The sequence below is a fragment of the Ursus arctos genome, unplaced genomic scaffold, assembly GCF_023065955.2.
Source record: "Ursus arctos isolate Adak ecotype North America unplaced genomic scaffold, UrsArc2.0 scaffold_5, whole genome shotgun sequence".
Classification (NCBI taxonomy): Eukaryota; Metazoa; Chordata; class Mammalia; order Carnivora; family Ursidae; genus Ursus; species Ursus arctos.
In genome coordinates this window covers 37633599-37659614 of record NW_026623067.1, presented here as the reverse complement: position 1 = coordinate 37659614, position 26016 = coordinate 37633599, and the positions used below count along the sequence as shown (strand labels likewise).

Below are 26016 nucleotides of genomic sequence, written 5' to 3'. Positions count from 1 at the left end.
CGACAGCACAGGGACTAGCTGAAGTAATGAACGCCTGAAGAGGTTTTAGCCTGATCGACACACAACTCCATTCACCAAGCACTAAGCTATTTGTCAAAGCGCTTAAAACCACACGGAGAATCTGCGTGCCAAGCCTAATAGATCACGTGGGGAAGACGTAATTTGTAGCCTTAGTATTTCTGGAAGCCCAGCTAGCCCGAGTCGTGCGCAGGCGCAGAAGAAAAGGGGCCGGTCGAACCGCCGAGGAGCGCCCCTCGTCCACCCTTTTTCTGGCTTTATCGTACTGCGCAGGCGCACCGAGTGAACCAAGATGGCGGCTCCCGTGGATCTGGAGTTGAAGAAGGTAAAAGAGGGTCCTGACCTGCCACAGGCTTCTCTTTGGGAAGCTGAGGGGACTGTGGATAAGAATATCGAATGAGGCTCGAGTCCTGAGGAAGGGAAGAGGCCCCAGGGAACTGGGGAGTGATTTCCCAGAGTCCTGAGGCGGGACCAGATCTCCTTAGGTTGGCGTGGGGGGCAAGCACCTCTTTCTGGGTAAGAGACGGTTGGGCTGGTCTGGTTAAGTCTGGCGGTCCGATAGCTGGCCTGTCCTCTCGTTCCGAGCTCCAGAGCCGTTTCTTGTGTGGAGGCTTCAGTGCGATAGTAAGGCCTGAAGTAAGCGTTCCAAATGGGAGAGCCTTCGGACCGCTTGCCTGAGCCGAGGCACCTGTAATTCTAAATCTTCATTTGCTTTAAAAATTCCCAAGTCCGCTCTGTGTTTTTAGGCCACTTACTCGATCCCGTACTTTGAAAGGTAGCAGTATCTACATACAGTTCAGAGTTAGTCTCATAGCAATGTTAATGTCAGGGCTTTAACTCCCAGCCCTACCCCCCCTTCCCCTTTTCTTGAAGGACTTGTCAAAAAAAGAAAAAGGTCCGTAAAATTTTCCAAATAAAATCGTATCAGAAAGAATTGAGCTTCTGTCTTCAAACAGTTGCTTATAAATGTGTTAGTCAAAAAATTTTCCGCATCTAACGGTTGTCAGGGAGAAGATCCTGGACTTCATCTACTTTAAACCTGTACTTTTTCCTAGGAAAGGAAACTGAGTTCCAGAAAAGATATAGTCAAAAGTTGGGACTAGAATCCACTATTCTCTACTCCACACCTTTTGATGATTAGTTTAGGTTCTTCAGAAGAGCAAATTTTACATCTTAATACTTCTTCAGGTCAACCTTTGCATATGAACTAGGACAGCTGAGATGCTCCTAATAAATGAAGCTGTTTGTTATTGCCCTGAGGATATATGTGTATGTAACTTGCTTTTTGTCTTTCTTCTTTTGAAACTTGTAAATTTGGTCTTTAACGTGTTGGTGTTCTCTAATGCTGTAATATCTCAGTTTGAACAATATACCAGCTTCCTTAGCAAAGTGTGTACAGAACAGTCAGGCAATTTTACATGCAAACCAAAATTCATTTTAAGAATTCTTAACGAATTCTAAAAATTTGCCTTTTTTTTTTTTCTGTTAAAAGTTCAAATGTAAGTCAGGGTTTAGTGAAAGAGCTAACAATAGAGTACAGCTGTGAATGAGCTCAGCTCTCAGTATTTGAATTAGTTACTAAGAAACCCCTGGACACAATGAATGCAAACTAAGAAAGTGGTGACTTAAATTGGGTAGTTTTGACAGCTAATTAAATTAACTAAAAAACTTGTTTAAATGTTTTATCTTCTAATATCTTTATAAGGTCTTTTTTGTTGTTGTTTTTGGAGACTAATAGGAAATTTCAGGCACCTTCCTTCCCAAATCAGTCTTTGAAAACCTACTAGTAGGGGGAACAAAGTTAGAAAAAATTTTAGTAGCCTTTGCTGTGTATTGCAGTCACAAATGTTACTATTCAGGCTAGATTTGACAGCATCTGAAAGTCATTCCAGGCACTTAAACAAGAGGATCCAAGAACTGTGTTTATCTTTGAGCTAAGTGTATATGAGGGTCAAATTTGGCGTGGTATGTAGATATGAAGATCATGATGCAACTCTTCTACCAATGCTTTGAATTTTTTTTGTTTTTTAATCTTTATCTCAAAAATATTTGTGTTCTGAATATTACTGTAGACGGTAGAATAGAAACATTCCTGAACTAGAGGTCGGAAGAAATGGATTTGAGTACCTGCCTTTCCACCTAATAGTTGTTCAACCCTGTGCAAACCAGTTATATCTCTTTGATAAATTTAGTTACTTTAACTTGTAAAGAGTGATGATGAAATTGCCATCCCTAACTCATAGGATTATTGAGAAGAGTAAATGAGATTATGTTCCTCAATGTTCTCATATTAATATTCCCTTGTTAGTATTTCAAACAAATGTGGGAAAGTGTTTTGAAACCTAGTCACGTAACACAAATGAAGTGAGTCCTTGTATTTGTGGTTCTTGTTTTGGATCTCTGGGTTTCATCCTCTGACTCTCGCATTTATTGTTTTTTATTACTCCTTGGATACCTGCTTTTTCATATGGTTATTTAATGTGCATTTGTTCTGCTTCAAGTAGACTGCATCTTCTGGGGACAGGATAAGTTCATTATTTAGTATGGTGGCTTAATTGTTTACAATTATATTGACTTTTACTGATGTTCGTGTTGGTAAATTTAACAGCTTTGTCTCTGGTTAGCATGCTTTATTTTAATGTGTTTGGATTTGACTTAAGTGTTTCCTGTAAAATGTTTCACCCACTGAATCAAGGACTTGTTTTTATTAGGCCTTCACAGAGCTTCAAGCCAAAGTTATTGACACTCAACAGAAGGTGAAGCTTGCAGACATACAGATTGAACAGCTAAACAGAACGAAAAAGCATGCACATCTTACAGATACAGAGATTATGACTTTGGTAGATGAGACTAACATGTATGAAGGTGTAGGAAGAATGTAAGTAAAATGTATCCTTAATGGGGTTATTGTGGGAGAGTTTTTTCTAGAATTTGTTCATTTTAAAACTTGGGTTAAAGTATCTTAGTAGTTTTGAGGATCATCTAGTTAAATACCTCCTTTTAAAAAATGCTAACTGAATCCCAGATAGATGTGTTTAATTTTAGACTTTGAAGTACATTTCTTATTTTCCTGTTCTTCTCTCTATGATCAGGTAGGTACTTAAGTGTATAACTTCAATGACAAAAATATGATTTGTCATGAAAAGATGTGTTTTTTTTTTTTTTAAAGATTTTTAAATTATTTGTCAGAGAGAGCGCACAAGCAGGGGGAGCAGCAGTCAGAGGGGCAGCCTCCCTGCTAAGCAAGGAGCCCAAAGTGGGACTCGATCCCAGGACCCTGGAATCACGACCTGAGCCAAAGGCAGACTCTTAACCGACTGAGCCACCCAGGTGTCTCTGAAAAGATGTTTATAGTAATTTTGCATGTGAAGATTTATTTAAGTAGTTGTAGTTTTAACTTCCGCTATCCTACCTGATTTATTAGGAGTCATTCAAATCCTAGATCTTTCAGATGTTTGACTAGTGTTGTAAAATAAAAATAGATTCATTTATCATTTAAATGATTTAAAAATAGATTCATTTATCATAAATCATTTAAATTTCTCATACATGAGAAATCAAGTAAACCAGTTTACCTTTTGTTTGTTCTAATTGTTAAACATTATTAACCACCTACACTGCACTTTTTTTCTTTTAAGAAATCTATTACCCTTGTGAAGGAGAATAGACCTGCTTCGCTTTCTCTAAGCAGCAAATAAGGAATGGAAAAGCCCTTAACTACAGGTCACATTCCATTACAATGAGCTAAAAGGAGAAAACCTTTTTTTTTTTTTTTTTTTTTTAAATTTCAGTGGAGGAGGTACAAGAGGAGGGTTTTTCTGGAATTTGGTCTTTGAATATTATTTAGTAAGTGGACTGTTACTTCAAGTTTGGAGGTCTTTTAGTTGAATGGAATTTGACCTCAGTCTTAGGATGACTTGTTTTGTGATTGATTTGAAGGAAGCATAACATGTGTAACATTTGGTAATGGCTTTGGAATGACATCATGAGAAGTGGGCCCTGCTCATGACTAGCTACTCCATTTCTTTCTGGAGAAGAGAGAGATTATGATAAACTTCATGTGATTTGCTTTCTCAGAATAAACAATATATCACAAATAAATTTTATCTCTGTAGTTCATGTTTTTCATTTTAGCTAGTTTTTAGAGGAAGAGAATCCCACTTTGAGGGTTTGCTTACTGGGACATGAAAGAATGGGAATGAGAACAAAGTAGAGCCCTTGCATATCTATCTATGTAGTGTGAGGTGCATTGTTGGCATTCACTCCAGGGTAATTTTATCCTTAATGTGAATATCCTGAGGTGTTAAAACAGTAATGCTAGCTTTCCTAGCGTGTTTGTTAACGTGTTGCACCTGGATTTCATGTCACAACATGAGCCTTTGCAACAGTTAAAGAATCTCTTTTTCCGAAAATAGAGAAACTCTTTTGACTATCTTTGACCTTTTGAGCTATAATGAAGTTTTTAGTTTTAATCAGAATAATTTAATTTAATTTAAACATTGTGCAGACATGCTAGGGTAGCTGCTTTTTTTTTTTGCATACTGCCCTAAGAGCTACAAGTAGGTTGTATTCCATGCAAAGAAGTCTAGAATTAAAAGGCTAGGATATGATTTAGTTAACGGTACAACAGTAGTAGTATTTCTGGAAGATTTATTTCATGTAAAAGAAATACATAGTCCTAAATGTTTGGATAAAGTGAAACCTACATAGTTTCAAACTTTGGTTTTCAATTTGACTTTTATGATTTCTGCATCCCACTGGGAGTACAAATTTGACCCTGCATTGTAGGGGCATGTAAGGTGAATAGTGTTTGTTGTTTGGCTAGAGTATTAGTGCCCTCAGGAAGAAAAGACTTGCTGAGTATTAGTCTGGTCATGAGGATGTTCTCCTTGATGCTAAACCTGAAATAACTATTTCTGAATTTATAGTCTTGAGTAATCTTGAGTATCATTGTGATTCACTTCTTTAATTGTAGTCTTTACCTTCATTTGTCTTTTCCTTTTTGGGTATTATTTGGGATTTCTAATTAGAATACTAATTTTTCTCAAGCTGTTGTTTTAAAACCATGAATTATGAAATCCAAAACACTCCGTTTTTGTTTTAGAATCTGCAGTAGATTTTTGCCGTCGCTGAAATTCAGGCCTCATCGTATTTTGCCTAGATTATCACAGTAGCATAATTGTTCTTTCTGCCTTTGTTCTGTCTGTCCAAATGTAGTCTTCATACTTCTGTTGGAATTGATCACGTCCATATTTTTCATAAAATTCTTTGATCTGTTGCCCACAGGATAAAATCTAAACTTATTAGCCTAGCATTCATGTTTGTTCATAATCGGTCTTTAATGTATCCCCCTAGCCTCAAGTCCTGCCATTTTCTATTCCCAGGCTCCGGATGGCACATAAATTTCACGTCATGGACTTCTTACATTGATTTTGGGTTATCTGTTGAGAAGGAGTTTGAGTTTCATGTTGGCTTTCATGATTAGTAGTGTCTGTCATGGGTGAAGGTAGAAGAGTAGTAAGTAGCACGTGTTCAAGAAATGGTTGTCCCCATTTTTGTCACAGGGCTTTGTCACTCACGTTTTTGTGCTTTCTTGCTTTTGTTTCTTCTGGCCTTGGCCTGAAGTATCCCCTTTCCCTTGTGAAATTCTTTTTTTTTTTTTTTTTTTTTTTTTTTTAAAGATTTTTTATTTATTTATGTGACAGAGAGACAGCCAGCGAGAGAGGGAACACAGCAGGCGAGTGAGAGAGGAAGAAGCAGGCTTCCAGCGGAGGAGCCTGATGTGGGACTCGATCCCGAAACGCCGGGATCACGCCCTGAGCTGAAGGCAGACGCTTTAACGACTGCGCTACCCAGGCGCCCCCCCTTGTGAAATTCTTATCCTTCAAGACATAGCTCATCTTCTCTGAAGATTTTTCTGTCCTCCCTGGCAGACTTACTCACACTTCCCTGGGTGATACCAGAGCTTTTGTTCCTGTAGCTAGTACAGCAGAGAGAGAGAGAGATGATTGATATCTAAGTGGGTAATTTTTCTCAACTAGATCGTCAGCTCTGTGAGACCATATACGTATTTATCTTTGTTTCCTCAGTTCTCAACATAATGTCTGGCACAAAATAGGTGTTAAATGTGTCTTGATTTGAAATGAGTATGATTCTTTCTCTTGCTTAAAATAACTGCATTTTCTTTTGTTTCTTTAGAAAAAATATGTTTATAAAGTTGGACAATTAAAAATTAGGCTTTCTTATTCTGTTTTAAAATATGATTCAACAAAGGTGAAATTGTAAAAGTAATAAATTTTAACTAAGGTCAGAGGAGTTATTTCTGACCAAAATTATGTCCTTTGATTGGACAGGATTAATTCTTTATTAAATCTACTGAGAAAGTTGACTAATTCTAAATGCCAACCAGTTGCAGAGATATTCATTGAGAACTGACAGTATAGAGGAACCTAAGCCTTTAGAATTTTGCTGAGGGCAGTATACTCCTTAAAGAATAAAGGCTATTCTATGCAGAATAATATAAAAGTATCTCTTTTACCTTCCTCATTTTCATATAGGATGAAAATCAGATTTTCCTTTATAGGGTATATATTTAGTTTAACCAAATCTTGCAAGCCTAGATGTCTTTCAGGTCACAAGTATGGAGAAATTTGGTAGTGTTAAATACCTCTTATGTGGCTAATTTTGGTTTTAAACAAGGAAGATCAGGCTACAGGGTGGGAGATGATGAATTGCTATATACTGTAAGCTCTGCATACTCATTGCTCAAAGCTATATTCCATCCAGTCTCTTGGCGTGTTGCCAGCACATTTTAGTTCTCTTACTTCATATTCTTTGGAGAGGCTGTTATGTAGCCTGATACTACTACCACCAATTTCTAGTTTGGCTACTTAAGCTGTTTGTGAGCTGACCTCACCATACTGCTTTGAGAACTATGATGAAAGTTACAACTGTGGAATGATCTGTCTGAATAGTTGCAAGTGTTTGTCTTTGCATCTTTCTAGCATGCAAGGAGGGAATAGACATAGTTCTCAAATACTACATGAATGTTTCTTGTATCTTTTTTTTCTTGAATAAGAACCAGTTTATAATGGTTTATGGGGGTTTTCTTCCCTTTGCACACTAGAAAATAAGAGTATTTCTTAGAAATAAGAATTACATTTGAAAGTGCATGTAAAGGACATTTAACCACGCTGGTATTTGAAAGGACCATCATCAGAATAAATGTCAGACTTAGTTTTATTAACAGTAGGTATGATCCTGACCCTGATGTGATGTCATGTTTATTATTCTATAATTTTAATGTCCCTTTAGTTGAGCATTGCATACACTTCTTTTCAAAAGACACAAATTAAGCTTTTAATTCTTTTAATATGGGAGGAACTTGAGTAGATTAGCCTTTGAGAAGAATGATTAGTGCCTTTTTAAAACTTGAACCTAACTAAAAATAACTTTGTACCATATTTAAACCAATTTAGAGGTATGCCACCATTCTGTGGGTATTTTTTACATTTAAGGAACTAAGAATGAACAATGGTATAAATCTACCAACTAGATAAGTGTCTAGCAATGTAGAAATTGCTGTTTGGGAGCGGTGTTGCTATTTCTACTTGTTGAAGTAATTTGATGGTTGATCTCTAATGGTTGAGAGATCCAGAAGTGTAAAACCTAAGATAAATGTGGCACAGGTAGAAAGTAAAAACAGTAGATGTATTCCTGATAGGTAACAAATTAACATCAACAAAAATGTAAACAGTTGAGCAACTTTACAACTATTTGGGATGTAGTAAACTAAATTCTTCCTGACAGCTTGTTTGAAGTGCCCTTTGTTTAAAATACGATGTTGGTTTTGTTGTGATTTTAATTGTTAGTTTGGATGTTGACCTGTAATCTGAATGGGACAGTAATAAAGCCAAGTTGAAATATTTGCTCTTTCTCTGTTTCGTTGTATTAAATATTAATAGAAAAGGGATATAGTCATGGTGCCTCAAGTTTTGCAACCATTTTACAATTTCATGTAGCTGTAGAGTTGGTATTCCATTCAATTTGAGATAATTTTAAAGCCGACAGAATAGTTGTACTAGCTTAGGAAATAAACCACAAGTCTTGGTGCAGTAAATACTGTTGATGTTATAGTAAAAACAGTTATGTATCGTTTTTACTGGAATCAAGTTTGGATATTTTATTTAGTGCTTGCTATAGGAGAAAAGAAGCGCACTTTTACTTTTGTTGTGAGAGCACACTGCAGATATAAATTTCTCCGCTCCTTGTATACTTTCTTTAAAGGTAGTAATCTGTATTTTAGAAGAAATGAAGCAAAGATAACTGAAGAGTTCTTCTTAGCTTTGAAAATTATTTTGTTTTTTAGATTTCATTTTAAAGGAAGAGGGGTTCTTGATGTTGAGCTGCTTTTACTAATAGAATGTGACCCACCCTTTTTGTGTTTTTATACAGAGCCATTTAAAGTCCTGGTTTTCATTGCTCAGAGTTCTAAGGGGAAAAAAAAACAACTTTTCTGTTGTGCAGGGAAAAATGACTTCAGTCTTGTTGATGCTGAGTATGTATATGACCCCAGATGGGCACACTCTCCTCTTTCACAGATGTGGTACTCTAGGGAGAGGAGATTTTTGAGTAATATTCTTAATTTCCTTAAGTTGTCAGTGATTTAAAAACTCAAGTGTTGATTATAACTGCTGTACGGCTGTGTAGAATGACATCACTGTTTTTGTGCCAGGGGAAGTTAACAAACATTTGCGTAGGAATTACATAGCTATGTTTCTTCTTCAGAAGAGTATTTTTAATAATTCTTTCCCTTCTTCCCCTCCCATGTCCTCCAGAATCCAGACTGTCTCACTGAAACACAGGAAGTTAGTTTCGAAAATTGTTGTGCTAATTAGGAGTTTATTGTAAAAAGGGAAAAGAAATCCGTTATACTTACCTTGGGATGTACAAACATGCTAAAGTAAAATATTTAATGTGTCCTTGTAGGGTTACTTATTTTAGGCTCAACTTGATTTAAAAATGTAGATGTAATTGATTCATTTGGTTACTTGGAGGACTTGGCTTTTGCATTTCCTGACATCAAAAGACCTGACATTTTTTTTTGTTTTTTTTTTTAACTGGCAAAGGATTAAACAAAACCTGCTTTTGTTGCATGAAAGTTGCAATTACTCAGCAACACAGGAGGATACTACAATGTATTCCATTTGGTGATAAGGATTGATCTAGTAAACTGAGGGAAGGGTGAAAAGTACTATTACCTTGTTGTTCCTATGTAAATAAAAATTAAGGTAGTAGTAACCTTGAACTATGTTACTTTGTTATTGGGGAATTGTTTGCTGCAACTGACTTCAGCTGAATTTCTCTGAAATGAAAAACAATCACTTTTAAGCTGTACCAAGAATTTTCTGATTTTAGCTGCCACTTATCTCATAATGGCAAATTTAGGAACAACTTGCTATCTAATCTGTTTGAGAGAGGACTGAAATGGTCATATCAAGGAACATAATCTGCTTAATGAAACATCCAAAAGGAGCTCAGAAAAAGTATTGACCTAGAAGGTGAAAGTCAGTCTATGTTACGTGAACACACACTTGATGGTGACTTCTTAGTATTCTTTCTTATTCCTTGTATCAGGAATTGCTGTGAGCTACAAATACCCTTTGCCCAGAAGGAATGATTAAGATTGCAGTTTGTTGCATGCACCATTAGTGCCTGTGGTTTTGTGAAGAATGTATGCTCAATTTATTTTTAGCATTTAAGTTTGAATAGACATGTCTGAGGGAATGTTCTCTTATTGTCCTGGCCAGGAACTCTCATTACCATCTCTTGTTTTGCGGAAGGTCAGCTACCTTGAAATGGGCCAGATTACTTGGAAGACACTGTTCCCTTGGCTTTGAAGAGTACTTGAAATGTTCTCATATCAAAATTTGCACAGCAGCAAGAGCCCGGTATTAAAAATGTATCTTTAAATAGATAAGAGCATGACTGCCCTAAACTGAGCCTTTTACATTGTTTGGCTCAGGGTAAAAAGATTTGAATCACAATATGCATCCTGTATGTGTGTGTGACTGAGTCTTTTGCATTTGTGCCAAAATATATTTATATTCCTCTGACTTTCTGCTTTTGTATCAGGAGTCTTCTGTTCTACTTGTGTCCTTCAGTACTCACTGGATAGTAATTTTTACTATCCAATGGTTATATTTCATTAGGTGTTAACGTTTTAACCTAGTAAAATAAAGATCACAACTTGGAAAAAGTTGTAGCAAATCTTGATGATTATATGTGGGTATGTTTGGGATTTGATGAAGCTAGAGTGAAAGTGGTAAACATCAGAGGTGATTATTTACCAGAATAGTTAGAATACCAAATAGTGACCAAAAATAAACACCATGTTTAAAATAGATTAACATACTACTGCTTCCATTTTAGGAGTAATAGTTTGATTTAAAAATACACAGTGATTTCTAATTAGTACAAATTGAACCTAGCAGTGTGTGAGTTACTCATGTAGAAGAAGGGATATTTACGGGGCCTGGGTTCCTGAAGGGACATTGGTCCTCTCATAATTCCAGTGAATTCTCAGTCCTCATCTAATTTGACGTATTGGTAGCGTTTATTCCAGCTGGTCTTGCTTCCCTTGTTGAAGCATTTTCTTCCTTTGTCTTCTAGGATATCACCTCTTGGTTTTCCTTTTATTTTACTGGCTGTTCCTTCTCATTCTCCTTTACTGTTTCTTTTTCTTGCATTTCCAAATTTTAGATTGTACTTGGGCTCAGCCTTTGGAATTTTTTTTCTTGTCTATACTCAGTCTCTTAGTGATCTCATCCAGGCTTATCTCTTTAAGTGCCTTTTTTATATATTGGCAACTCCCAGATTTTTATCTTTAGCTTAGACCCCTTCCTGAACTCCAAACTTGTATATCCACCTGCCCACTTGATATCTCTATTTGATGGTCTAATAGGCATCTCAAAATTAACTTGACCAAAATAAAATTCTCACTGTTGACAAGTAAACCAGTTCCTTCCTATGGTCTTCTTCATTTGAGTAGATGACTTTGTGGTCCTTCCACATCTTGTAGTCATCCTTGACTCCTCTCTTTCAATCTTATTCAGTCCATTAGCAAAGACTATCTTTAAATTTGGTCCAGAAGCTGAACATTTCTACTTACCACCACCCTGATCTCAGCTATCATTGTACTGTTGCAGCTGCTTCCTATCTGGCTCCCTGCTTCCATCCTTACCACTTGATAGTTTTTCTCAACTGAGTGCCCAGACTGATCCTTTCAAAACATGTCTGATCACTCTCGTCAAAACCTTCGGATGGTTATTACTGAAAAAAGACAAGGGCATTGCAGTTGCTGATCTCTTTGTCTGGAGCTGCCTTCTTCAAGATGTCTCCTGTACACCTTTCTTTTGCTTGAGGGCCTTTATTAAAAAGGCCTTAAGGCCTTTTATAACCATCCTATTTAAAATTGTGCACGTCAACTGCCACTTTCTTGCCTCTTGTACTGTCTTTTTTTGTCTTTATTTTTCTCCGTAGCGTTTATAACCATCTGGCATACTATAATACTAATTATCCATTTTTCTTAAGTAAACTTTATTGAGATATAACATATATAGTAACATACACTCATTTTTAAGAATACAGTGAGATGAATTTTGACAACTGTAACCATCACACCAGTCATGATAGAGAACATTTTCATCAAAAGTTCCTTCTTCTCCCAAGTCATTTCTTACCTCCCCCAAATTCTGCTCTAGGGAATTGATAATCTGACTTGTATCCCTGTAGATTAATTTTGCCTATTTTAGAACTTCATGTGGAGTGTGTGTGTGTGTGTGTGTGTGTGTCATTATATATATTGTATATATTTATAGGTATGTATGTATTATATATTGTATAATCATTATAGAATGTACTCCTTTGCGTGGTTTCTTTCATTAAGCACAATGCTTCTGCGATTTATCAGTGTTGTATATATCAGGCTTCCAATGCTGGGCTGCACCCCACTTCTTTACTCTTGCCTCTGCCCTCTTTGTGCTTCCCAGCTTTATCTTCCACATTGGCTGTAGGAGTTCCAAATATTTCATTCAGATATGACAACATCTAGAGTTAGAAAGTACCATGTTTTCTATGTCACATTTGTAGGAGCAAAGAAATTTCCCAGAAATCTTCAAGAGGGCCACCTCTCACATTTCATGACAAGAACTTTACCATGTGCTTGGGCTTAAATCTTGGGGGATGGGACTGCCATGATTGGGTAAGACCAATCAAGTTTCACCCCAGGTTTCACTTCCCTGAGTCACTTGGGGAAGTGGAGGATCCCAAACAAAATTTGGGCTCTGTCAACAAAGAAGAGGAATGGATATTGGGTAGCCAACCAGTAATGTTTACTAAAATCATCAGCAACAGTCTTTACAGTGACCAACAGTTGAGGGCTAGCTACATGAAAACTGTTGGTAATATATTTAGGATGAATTAGGGAGAGTTTCATCAGGGAATACAGAAGGAAGCTATTGAAGTAATTCAGGAGTGTAATAATAAGGGCGTAAGTTAAGGTGGCAGAAGTGGAATGGAGAGAAAAGGGTCAATATGAAAAAAAATGATGAGTCAGTGATAAATTGGGAATATAGAGGGTACAAGGAAAATATTGCAGGTTTGGGATTTAGGTGAGTGGGCAAGTGGTGGTATCATTGGTAGTTGAGATTGAAATGGGGAAACTTCTTGTAGGGAATGTTGGTATGGGTAGATAAAAGGACATGTTGAGCTTGAGATACGGAACATACAAATAGAAATGACAGATAATGACAGATAGTGCAGGTGATGGGGGTGATATTATTTTGTGGGCCATTAGCCAAGTTGATGCCTTGAAAATAAATGAGTTCTTGGAGGGACTTTGGGTAGAGATAGCTTAGTGGATAGCTTTCCATAATGCTTGAAATACTGGCCCTGGAAGAGAAAAGGAAGGGGGTGTGTGTGTTTAGAACTATAGTAGTGGATGAGGGGAACACAGTATAGCACTAAGTAGCAGCAGCATCCCTCAGAGTTAGATTTCAGCGCACTGTGTGCCTAACGTATGGCAGGTCTAGGTGCTGTATTTCTGGAATATAATCTGAAACTATGTTATTTTGTGCTCAAATAGTTCCACTTTGGCCATCTGTTCTTTCAGGTTGTCTCCAACTTGTTCCCAACCTTTTTTCGTTTTTTTTTTTTTTTTTTTTTTTTGAGGAAGAGAGAGAATGTACACACACACACACACACACACACACACACACACACACACACACACGCTTGGTGGGGGGAGGGGCAGAGGGAGAGGGAGAGAGAGAATCTTAAGCAGCCTCCACACCTGATGGGATCTCACGAGCCATGAGTTCATGACCTGAGCTGAAATCAAGGGTTAGAACGCTTAACCGACTGAGACACCCCAGGATTTAAGGATGAATCATACTCCGTTGTGTATATATACCACATTTTCTTTATCCACCCATTAATGGACACAGGTTGCTTCCATGTCCTGACTATTGTAAATAGTGCTACAGTGAGCATGGAGTTCACATCTTTTTCAAATTGATGTTTTCGTTGTCTTTGGACAAATACTGAGAAGTAGAATTGTTGGATCATATGGTAGTTCTATTTTTTATTTTTTGAGGAACCTCCATACTATTTCTTATAGTGTTTGCAACAATTTAGATTTCCACCTACAGTGCCCAAGGCTTCCCTTTTCTCCTTGTTCTTGCCAACAGTTGTTATTTCTTGTGTTTTGATAATAGCCATTCTCATAGATTTGTGGTGACATCTCATTGTGGTTTGATTTACATTTCCCTAATGATTAGTGAGGTTGAGTACCTTTTCATTGTACATGTTGGCCATCTCTCTGTCGTCTTTGGAAAAATGTATATTTAGATCCTCTGCCCATTGTTAAATGAGGGTTGTTTTCTTTTTTGTTATTATGTTGCGAAAGTTCTTTTTTATGTATTTTGGATATTAGCACCTTATCATATATATGATTTGCAAATATTTTCTCCCAATTCACAAGTTACCCTTTCATTTTATTTTCTTGGCTGTGTAGAAGCTTTTTGGTTTGATGTAGTTTCCCTTACTTATTTTTGCTTTTGTTGTCTAAGTTTTCTTCTGGGAGTTTTATGGTTTAGGTCTTATGTTCAAGCCTTTAATCCATTTTGAATTGATTTTTGTGCATACTGTAAGATAGTCTTACAGTTTCATTCTTTTCATATGGCTATCCAGTTTTCCCAACACCACTTATTGAAGAGACTGTCATTTCCTCATTATATATTCTTCCCCTTGTTGTAAATTAATTGATCATATATATGTAGGTTTATTTCTGAGCTTTCTCTTTTGTTTCATTGATCTATGTCTGCTTTTAGGCTAGTACTGTATTTGATTAATATAGCTTTGTAATATAGTTTAAAATCAGGAAGCATGACACCTCTAGCTTTGCTCTTTCACAAGATTGCTTTGGATATTTGGGGTCTTTGATGGTTCTGTACAACTTTTAGGATTGTTTGTTGCAGTTCTGTGAAAAGTGCTATCCTAATTTTGTTGGGGAATGCATTGTATCTGTAGATTGCTTTGAGTAGTATGGGCATTTTCACAATATTTGTTCTTCCAGTCCATGAGCATGGGATATATTTCCATTTGTGTTGTCTTCAGTTTCTTTGATCAGTGTTTTATAGTTTTCAGAGTACAGGTTTTTCATCTCCTTGGTTAAGTTTATTCAGTGGTATTTTATTATTTTCAGTGCAATTATTGGGATTGTGTTCTTAATTTTTCTTTCTGCTACTTCATTATTAGTGTATAGATATGCAACAGATTTTTCTATGTTGATTTTGTTTTTTTTGTGTTTTTTTGTGTTTTTTTTTTTTTTGTATGTTGATTTTGTGACCTGCGGCCTTACCGAAGTCATTTGTCAGTTCTAATAGTTTTTTGGAAGTCTTTAGGGTTTTCTGTATCTACTATTATGTCATCTGCAGTTAGTGAAAGTTTTACTACTTCCTTACCTATTTGGATACCTTTTATTTCTCTTTCTTGTCTGGTTGCTGTGGCTAGAACTTCTAGTACTCTGTTAAATAAAAGTGGTGAGAGTGGACATCCTTGTCTCGTTCCTGATCTTAGGGGAAAGCTCTCCATTTTTCACCATTGAGTATGATGTTAGCTGTGGGTGTTTCATATATGGCCTTTATTTTGTTGAGGTATGTTCCCTCTAAACCTACTTTGTTTCAAGGTTTGCATCATGAATGTTTTTTATACTTTGTCAGGTGCTTTTTCTACATCTATTGAATGATCGTGTGGTTCTTATCCTTTCTTTTATTGTTAATGTGATGTATCTCGATGATTGATTTGTGAATATTGAACCACCCTCGCATCCTGGGAATAAATCCCACTTGATTGTGGTGAATGGTTTTTTAAATGAATTGTTGGATTCGATTTGCTAATATTTTGTTGAGGATTTTTGCATTGATGTTCATGAGAGATAGTGGCCTGTAGTTCTGTTTTGTAGTTCCTTTATCTAGTTTTCATATCAGGGTAATGCTGGCCTCATAGAATGAATTTGGACGTTTTCCTTCCTTTTCTATTTTTTGGAATACAGAAAGATATTAATTCTTTAAATGTTTGGAAGAATTCACCTATGAAGTTGGTCATGGACTTTTATTTGTTGGGATTTTTTAATTTTTGATTCAGTTTCATTGCTGGTAATTGGTCTGTTCAAATTTTCTGTTTTTTCCTGATTCAGTTTTGGAAGGTTTTATGTTTCTGGGAATTTATCCTTTTCTTCTAGGTTGTCCAGTTTGTTGGCATATAATTTTTCATAATATTTTCTTATAATCCTTTGTTTTTTGGTAGAGTTGGTTGTTATTTCTTCTCTTTCATTTCTGACTTTGAGTCCTTCTCTCTCTCTTTCTCTTATTTATTTACTTTTTAAAATTGCGTCTCGCTAAAGGTTTATCGATTTTTTTTTTTTTTTTTTTTTTTTTTTGATCTTTTCAAAGAACCAGCTTCCGGGGCACCTGGCTGTCTCGGTCAGTAGAGCATGTGACTCTTGATCTTGGGGTTGTGAGTTTGCGAACCCCATGTTGGGTGTAGAAATTACTTAAAAATAATTTAAAAAATTTGGGCACTGGGTGGCTCAGTTGGGAACTAAGGCTTAAGTTTGAACCCATTCTTTGCTACCCCCCCCCATGTTTTAGGTATATGGTGTCATACTTCATGTCCTTTTATTTTGTGTTGTGAATCACTTGACTGATTTTTATAGTAAACCTAATTTTACTGCTTTTGTAATTCCTATTTTTCTTCTACTTACAGTCTTTCCTTTCTGTCGAAAGTTCCATTTAACATTTCCTGTCAGGCTCGTTTAGTGGTGATATTCCTTTCACTTTTGTGTGTCCAGGAAATTCTGGGAAATTCTTTATCTCTCTTTCCTGGATAGAGAAAAACCTGGTTATAGGTTTTTTTTTTTTTTTTTTTTTTCTAAGCATTTTGAATATATCATTCTACTTCCTTCTGGCCTGCCAAGTTTCTGCTGAAAAATCAGCTGATAGCCTTACGGGTTTTTCCTTGTTTGTAACTGATTTCTCTTGATGATTTCAAAATTTTGTCTTTATCACTACTTTTTTCCATTTTAATTACCTTTTGTCTTGGTGTGGACCTCCTTGGGTTGCTTTTGTTGGGGGCTCTCTGTGCCTTCTGGATCTGAATTTCTGTTTCCTTACAATTGATGGTGTCGCTGAGTTCCCAGAGTCTTTTCATTTATTATTTTTTTTCTTTCCTGTTCAGCTTGATTGCTTTCCATTACTCTGTCTTCCAGATCACTTACATTCCTCCTTCTGCTTCCTGTAGTCTACTGTTTATTCTGTCTGGTGTGTTTTTAATTTCAGTTATTGAGTTCTTCATCTCTGATTGGTTCATTTTACATTTTCTTTCTCTTTGTTGAGGGTCTCACCAAGGTTTTTCACTCTTTTCTCCAATCCAATGAGTGTCTTTCTAACCAGTACATTAAATTCTCTATCAGGCATATTACTTATCTCCATTTCATTTATCTCTCTTGCTGTGATAGTATCCTGTTCTTTCATTGGGGCATACTCCCTTGTTTCCTCACTTTGTCTAACTCTCTATGTCTGTTTCTGTGTGTTGTGAAGGTCAGCTATTTCTCCTGCTCTTGAAAGTAGTGGCCTGATGAAGAATAGGTCCTATAGTGCCCTGCAGTGCAGTGTTCCCTGTTCACCAGTCCTGGCCCTTCAAGGATGTCTCCTATGTATGTTGCTTGTGCCTTACTGCTGTGGCTGATCTCTGTTTGCCTGCAGTCTAGTTATCTTTAATGGTTCTCTTTGCCTGTTGTGGGCAAGGTTTGGTCCCTGTGTTGTTAATGGGCCAGTCTGAATCCACCTTGTGCTTGAGTTGAGTCAGACCAGATTTTTGCCATAGATGCAATAGCACTGAACTTCAGGGTGCTCTCCCTATGTTGTTCCTGAGAAACTTTTGTTGGAAAGGGCCTGCAGTCAGACCCAGTGTCTGCCCACAGTTGGGGCTGTAGTTGGAGTGGTGTGTGGGGTTATATTCTCTTCTCCCTGGGACAGGATTCACTTTGGAGTGGTGCTGGCCCCTCTTGGGACTGCTTGCAAACTACCAGGCTTATGACACCACTTTAGATGGGCTCCAAACAAGGGCATATGGGAGGGAGCACATTAGCAGCAGAACATGAGAATGGGGTGCATGGTGCCAGCATGGTCTGTGCTGCTCTGCTGCAGGAGGGGACTGCAGCCTCCTGAGAAAACTCTTGCTGAGGCCTGCCAGGTTGGAGGGGCAGAACTGCAGAGGTCTTTGTGGATGGGGATGCTGTTAGCAAGCAGGATGGAGAGTGTAGGTGCTGTGCTGGTTCCCACAGGTGTATCTAGGCTGTAGGGTGGGGAAGAGAAGTGGTACCTGCCAGCTCTTTAGTTCTTAGAGAAGTCTCCCAAAGATCCCAGCCCTTCCCGTACAGACTCTGCGATTAGTCAATAAATCTCCTTCTCATATACCCCAGGCATTTTTCAAACTGCTGCTTTTGTGCTGTATCTCAGCAGGAATGTTTCTTGTGCTCTCTCTCTCTTTTTAAGATTCATTTATTTATTTGAGAGAGAGAGAGAGTGCACACATGTGTGGGGGGAGAAACAGAGGGAGAGAATCTTCAAGCAGACTCCCCACTGACTGTGGAGCCTGATACAGGGTTTGATCCTGTGACCCAGGAGCTCATGACCCGAGCCAAAATCAAGAGTCTGTCGCTCAACTGACTGAGCCATCCAGGCGCCCCTGTTGTGCTGTCTCTCTAAGGGCAGGGACTCCACCCTTCCCACTCTCCTAAAGCAGAGCCTCCTGATTATTAAAATTCCAGGTGTTAAGCCCTACTGATCATTAGGCTCCTCTCGTTTTCCAAGCCAAATGTTATGGGGGATATGTCTTCCCCATGTGGGCCTCTCATGCCTGGGTTGGGGATCTGGTCATATCCCCTCTCTGCATCTGCCAGTCCCTCCCTTCCATGGACAGTTCTTGGGGTCCATTTGACTTTCCACCCTTCCTGTCGTCTTTGATGTGGCCCCTTCTCTACATTTGGATGTGGAGAGTCTGTTCTGCCAGTCTTCAGGTTATATTTTGGGTTATTTATGCTGATATGGGTGTTATCTAGTTGTTTGGTGGGATGAGGTGAGCTCCTATTCCACCATCTTCCCTGAAAGTCTCCCCAGTCCCCACTTTTAATATATGTTGAATTTGGTTTGCTAAGATTTTGTTGGGGATTTTTGCATCTGTGTTCATTAGGGATATTGGCCTGTAATTTTCTTTTCTTTGGGTGTCTTTATCTGGTTTTGGTATTAGGGTAATGCTGGCCCTCTAAAATGAATGTGAGAGTGTTCCCTCTTTTTTTTTTTTTTTTTTTTTTTTTAAGAGTTGAGTTGAGAAGCGTTGATATTCTTTGAATGTTTGGTAGAATTCATCAGTGAAGTCGTCTGGTTCTGGACTTGTTGGGAGATTTTTGATGAGTGTTTCAGTTTTCTTCTGTAGTAATTGGTCTGTTCAGATTTGTGTATATTTACGATTCAGTCTTGGTAGATTGTATGTTTCTAGGAATTTATCCATTTTCTCTAGGTTATCCAGTTTGCTGCCGTATAATTCTTGTCTTTTAGGATCTTCTGTATTTCTGTGGTATCATTTAAAAAATTTTTTATATATTTATTTTAGAGCGAGTGCATGGGGGGGGGTGGGGAGAGGCAGAGGGAGAGAGAGAAGCAGACTCTCCCCTGAGCAGAGAGCCCAGTGCAGTACTGGATCCCAGGACCCCGGGAGCCTCTGTGGTATCATTTGTAACATCTCTTCTTTCATTTCTGATGTTGAGTCATCTCTCTCTCTCTCTCTCTCTCTTTTTTTTGTCTTGGTGACTGTAGCTAAAGGATTGTCTATTTTGTTTATCTTTTCAAAGAACCAGCTCTTAATTTTATTGATCTTTTCTGTTGTCTTTTTACTCTCATGCTCTCTCCTCTAATCTTTGTTATTTCCTCCCTTCTACTAACTTTGGGCTTTGTTTTGTCTTTTTTTTTTTTTTTTAACCCTAGTTCCTTGAGGTGTAAAGTTAGGTTATTTGAGATTTTTCTTGTTTCTTCCTGTAAATTTTGGTATTTTGCTTTTCCAATTTCATTTATCTCAAAGTATTTTTTATTTCCCTTTTGATTTCTTCTTTGGTTGCTTAGTGACGTGTTGTTTAGTCTCTACATATTTGAGTTTTCCAGTTTTTTTACATGTAATTAATTTCTAGTTTCATGAAAAGATGCTTATATGATTTCAGTCCTCAAATTTAATAATATTTGTTTGTAGCCCAACATATGATCTGACTTGGACAATGTTTCCTGTGCACTTGAGAATAATGTGTATTCTGTTGATTTTGGATGGAATGTTCTGTAAATATCTGTTAAGTCTATTTGGTGTTATGTGTCATAAAGGCTGTTTCCTTAGTGATTTTCTATCCCTTGATGGAAGTGAGGGCATTAAAGTGCCCTACTATTATTGCATTGCTGTCTGTTTTTCCCTTTGGATTTGTTAAATTTGCTTTTTAATTATTTATTTTTTAAAGTTTTTTTTATTTTTTAAGTAATATCTATACCCAGTTTGGGGCTTGAACTCAAAACGCCAAGATCTAGAGTGGCATGCTCTTCTGACTGAGCCAGCCAGATGCCCTACCTTGCTTTTATTTAGGTGCTCCTACGATTGGCATGTAAATATTAACAAATGTTATATCGTCTTATTGGATTGACTTCTTTATCAGTATGTAGTGCCGTATTTTGTCCGTTATTATAGTCTTTGTTTTAAAGACTATTTTGTTTGATAAAGGTATAGCTGCTTCAGCTTTCTTGTTGTTTCTATTTGCATTGAATATCTTTCACTTTGTTTGCATATGTCTTCACATCTAAAGGGAGTATCTTGTAGGCAGCAGGTAGATGTGTCGTGTGTTATTTAATTCACTCTGTCTTTTAACTTGGGAATTTAGTCCACTAACATTTAAAGTAATTGTTGATAGATTCGTGCTTATTACCATTTTCTTAATTGTTTTCTGGATGTTTTTGTGGTTATTCTCAGTTCCTTGCTTCTTTTGCTCTTTTCCTTTGTGGTTTGATGAGTTTTTTAGTGGTGTGCTTATATTCCTTTCTCTTTAATTTTTTTGTATTTACTGTAGGTGTTTGATTTGAGGTTACTATGAGGCTTATATACAATGACATGTCTAAAATGATGTCTTTCAAGTTGATAACAGCTTAAGTTTGACCCCATTGTAAAGCTTAACATTATTACACCTGCCCCACCACATTTTATGTTTTTGACTTCACATTTTTACATCCTTTTTAAAAATAGGAATGGTTTTATTTGTGTTTGTTTATTTATTTTTAAATTGTAATTCTAGTATAGTTAACATACAGTGTTATATTAGTTTCATGTGTACAATATAGTGATTTAACAATTCCTTACATTATCACCCAGTGCTCATCATGACAAGTGTACTCCTTAATCCCCATCGTCTGTTTGACCCATCCTCCCTCCACACCTGCTCCACCCCGCCCCCTCTGCCCCCTCCCCCCGCCCCCAGCCATCACCTTGTTCTCTGTAGTTAATAGTCTGTTTCTTGGTTTGTCTCTCTTTTTTTCTTTGCTCATTTATTCTGTTTCTTAAATTTTGTGTATGAGTGAAATCATATGGTAACATTTTACATCTTTAAAAACATTATTTTATTTAAATTCAACTAATTAACATATAGTGTATTATTAGTTTCATAGGTAGAGTTCAGTGATTCATCATTTGTATATAATACCCTGTGTTCATTACATCACGTGTCTTCCTTAATGCCCATCACCCAGTTACCCAGTCCCCACCCCCCTCTCCTCCTCTCCAGCATCCCTCAATTTATTTCCTTAGTTAAGGGTCTCTTATGCTTTGTCTCCCTTTCTGATTTCGTCTTGTTTTATTTTTCCCTCCCTTTTCCTATGATCCTCTGTTTTGTTTCATAAATTCCACATGAGTGAAATCATATCATTGTCTTTCTCTGATTGACTTATTTTGCTTAGCATAATACCCTCTAGTTCCATCCACATCCATTTTACATCTTTTTTGTCTTGTGTATCCCTTAACTCATTATTTTGTTGTAATTATTTTCATTAGTTTTTTTAAAAGATTTTATTTATTTGAGAGATGATGAGAGAGCACAGTGGGGGTTGGGGCAGAGGGAGAGGGAGAAGCAGATTCCCTGTTGAGCATGGAGCCCAACACGGGGCTTGATCCCAGGACCCTGAAATCATGACCTGAGCTGAAGGCAGCCACTTAACCACCTGAGCCACCCAGGCACCCCTGTTTTTATTAGTTTTAACTTCCACAATTTGGTTCTTTTTGTTCAGTTATACTTGATATGTATCTGATTTTATTTCATAATTTTAAAAAATGGATGTTCTTTAGTCACTTTGAAACTCTTAAGTGTACTTATGTTAATGTCATTCTAAGATTAATCTATTTCCATTTTGTTGGAAATAAAATCATTTCCTGATTGTTTTTCTTTTTTCTTTTTTTTTAAAGATTTATTTATTTTGGGGGGGCACCATGAAGGGGCAGAGGGAGAGAGAAACTCAAGTAGACTCTGTGCTGAGTGCAGAGCCTGGTGCAGGGCTGGATCCCACAACTCTTGAGGTTATGATCTGAGCTGAAACCAAGAGTTGGATGCTTAATTGACTGAGCCATCCAGGTGCCCCAAATTTAACCTTTTTAGTTATAAAGTTCTTATCTTTTGACAAACATATATGGTTGTGTAATTAACACCACAGTCTGGTTTTGAAATATTTACATCTCCTCAGAACATTCCTTAGTCATTCTTCTCTCTTTACCCTTACTCCCTATTAACTATTGGTTTATTTTTTCCCCTTATTTTCCCTTTTTAGAATGTTATGTAAATGGAAGCATACTGTATATAACTCTTTGCGTCTGTTGCCTTTGACTTGGTGTAACTTTTGAGATTTCTTGATGTCGTTAGGTGTATCAGTAGTTCTTTTTATTGCTTAATAGCATTTCATTGTATAGCTGCACCACATTTCCTCCATTCACCAGTCGATGGACATTGAGTTTCTAGTTTTTGGCAATTATGAATACAGTAGACATAAATATTTTGTACTGTTTTGTTTTGTTTTTGCAGACATATGTTTTTATTTTTCTGGGTTATAAATTTAGGAATGGGATTGCGGGGTTCAGTGGTGGGTGATTGCTTAAGTTTATAAGAAACTGGCCAACTATTTTGCCAACCATCTACGTATGAGAGTTCCAGTTGGTTTGCATCTTCATTAATGCTTGGTATTGCCTTTTTTGTTGTTGTTGATTCTAGGCATTCCCGTAGATATGTAATGGTGTGTCCTTGTGGTTTAATTTTGCATTTCTTTAATAACTCGTGATGTTGAGTATTAGTTCTCATCTTCATGTCTTCTTTGATGAAGTGTGTAAGTCTTTTGGCTATTTTTTTTAAGATAAAATTCACATAACATAAAATTCACTTTTTTAAACATTTTAAAGTATACAAATCAGTGGTTTTTAGAATATTGATGAAATTGTGCAGTTACTGCCACTAATTCCAGAACGTATTTTTCACTATGAAAAGAACCCATGAACCCATAGTTGTTATTCCATCTTTCTCCCTTCTTTCTGTTGTAGGCAATCACTGATCATTCTGTCTGTATGAGTGTGCCTATTCTGGACATTTCACGTAAATGGAATCATACAATAATATAATATTGCGTTTGCCTTCTCAGCATTATGTTTTATTTATCTTCTTTTATTTTATTTTAAGTATTATTTATTTAAACTTGAACACCCAGTGTGGGGCTTGAACTCACATCCCTGAAATCAAGAGTCACATGCTCTTCTGACTGAGCCAGCCAGGTACCCCTCAGCATTATGTATTAAAGGTTAATCCATGTTGTAGCATGTATCAGTCAGTACTTTATTCCTTTGTATTGCTGAGTAATATTCTATTGTAGGAATATACCACATTGTATTTATCCATTCGTCAGTGGATGGACAGTTCAGTTGTTTCCAGTTTATGACTATCATGAATAATCTGCTTTGAATATTTGTGTGTGTGTGTGTGTGTGTGTGTGTTTATGTGTTCATTCTCTTGGCTATACTCCTAGAAGTTGAATAGCTGGGTCATAAGTAACTATGTTTAACATTTTGAGGAACTGCCAGAATGTTTTTCATAGCAGCTATGCTATTTTAGTATCCACTAGCAACATATGAGGGTTCCAGTTTCTCCATATTCCCTCCAGCATTTGTTATTACCTATCTTTTTCATTATTTACATCCTAGTGAGTGTGATCATGCTTTTACTTTTAAACTGTTTATGTCTTTTTATTTAAGGTATATTTGTTGGTGATTGCATAGTTGGGTCATGATATTTAATCCAGTCTGACAATTTGTACCTTCTAATTAGGGTGTTCGGATCATTTATTTTTCAAGTAATTGTTGTTGTGGTTGGATTGAAATCTACCACTCTGCTACTTGTTTTTTGTTTCGTTTGTTCTTTATTCCTTTTCCTTTTTTTTCTGCCTTCTTTTAGGTTTTATATATATATATATATGTATTTTTTCTTTTTCTAAGATTTATTTATCTCAGGGACAGAGGGAGCCTGTGTGGTGGGGAGGGGCAGAGGGAGAGGGAAAGAGAGAAACTTAGGCAAATTCTGCACTGAGCGCAAAGCCCAACACAGGGCTCAGTCTCACAACCCTGAGATCACAACCTCAGCTGAAACCAAGAGTTGGATGCTTAACTGCGCCAGGCACCCCTCTTTTAGATTATTTTTTTTATGGTCCTATTTTATCTTCACTTTTGGCTTATTAGTCTTCAGTTAAAATTAGTGATTTTCCTGTTTTTACAATATATGTTTTTGTTACATTCTACCTTTAAGTACTATTATTTGCTTCATCTTTAATATTATATTTCAAATTCCTTCACCCATTCCTTTTTTTCTTTTTACTGTTAAACCATTTACGTGTTATAGTTTGCTTAAGTAATTAATTAATTTAAAAAATATTTTATTTGGGGCGCCTGGGTGGCACAGCGGTTAAGCGTCTGCCTTCGGCTCAGGGCGTGATCCCGGCGTTACGGGATCGAGCCCCACATCAGGCTCCTCCGCTATGAGCCTGCTTCTTCCTCTCCCACTCCCCCTGCTTGTGTTCCCTCTCTCGCTGGCTATCTCTATCCTGTCGAATAAATAAATAAAATCTTAAAAAAAAAATTTTTATTTATTTATTGAAGAGAGAGAGAGCAAGAGTGTGCACAAGCAGGGGGAACAGCAGGCAGAGGGAGAAGCAGATTCCCCCCTGAGCAGGGAGCCCCATGTGGGACTCAATCCCAGACCCTGGGATGATGACCTGAGCCGAAGGCAGACTCTTAACTGACTGAGCCACCCAGGTGCCCCCATAGTTTGCTTTAGATCAGGAGTTGGCAAGCTTGTTTTGTAATGGGGCAGATAGTAAATATTTTTGACTTTGCTGGCCATGTGATCTCTATCATAATAGTCTCTCTTAACTCTGTCTTTGTTGTGAGAATAGCCGTAGACATTATATAAACAAATGAACGTGCCTGGATTGGACTGCTTGCCATAGTTTGCCAGTCTCTGCATTAGGCAGTCACCTGTCTTTTAAAATGACTAAAAATAGGGGTGCCTGGGTGGCTCAGTCGTTTGAGCGTCTAACTCTTGATTTGGGCTCAGGTCATGATTTCAGGGTCATGGAATCAAAGCCCACGTTGGGCTCATGCTCAGCGTGGAATCTGCTTGTCCCTCTCCCTCTGCTCCTCTCCCTGCTATTCTCTGTGTGTGTGTGTCTGTCTGTCTCTCTCTGTCTCTCCCCTCCTTTCTCTCTCTGAAGTAAATAAATAAATACAGTGTTTTTTTGAAAGTGACTACCAGTTAAAAAAAAGTCGCTTATATTCATCTTAATTTATACTGTCTCGAGTGTTTTTCATTTCTTTGTAAGTTGCCTTACAACATACTCCTGCTGAAGTTATACTCCTTTTGCTGAAGAACTAATTTTAACATTTTTATGGTCTATATTTGCCAAAATAGTCTCAGCTTTTGTTTGTTTGAATTTTTTTCTTCATTTTTAAAAGTATTTTTTAAAAATTTATTTATTTCAGAGAGAGAGAGTGTGCATGAGCAGGGGAAGGGGTAGAGGGTGATAAAGAGTCCTCAAGCAGACTTCCCACTGAATATGGAGACTGACTTAGGGTTTGATCCCAGGATCCTGGGATTATGACGCGAGCCAAAATCTAGAGTTGACGCTTAACCGACAGAGCCACCCAGGTGCCCCTTCTCCTTCATTTTGAAAGATATTTTCACTTTGTATGTACTCCTGGGCTAATAACTTTTTTCTTTCAGTATTTTGAAAATGTCATTCCATTGTCTTCTGCCATATATAGTTTGAGACAAGA

General features: G+C 37.2%; 1 protein-coding gene across 2 annotated transcripts in view; it reads left to right on the top strand.

Moving 5' to 3' along the window:
* The first annotated feature begins 203 nt into the window (after positions 1-203).
* The window catches only part of PFDN1 (prefoldin subunit 1), a 65841-nt gene continuing 40028 nt past the window's right edge, over positions 204-26016 (top strand). The window contains exons 1-2 of one of the 2 annotated variants that reach the window (XM_026508129.4): positions 204-343; positions 2730-2896. In XM_026508129.4, the coding sequence (XP_026363914.1) occupies positions 311-343; positions 2730-2896 (200 nt within the window). In that variant the 5' untranslated portion in view covers positions 204-310. Of the gene's footprint in view, positions 344-1206; positions 1288-2729; positions 2897-26016 lie in introns of those variants that run through there. The other variant, XM_057307171.1, reaches the window with a different exon arrangement.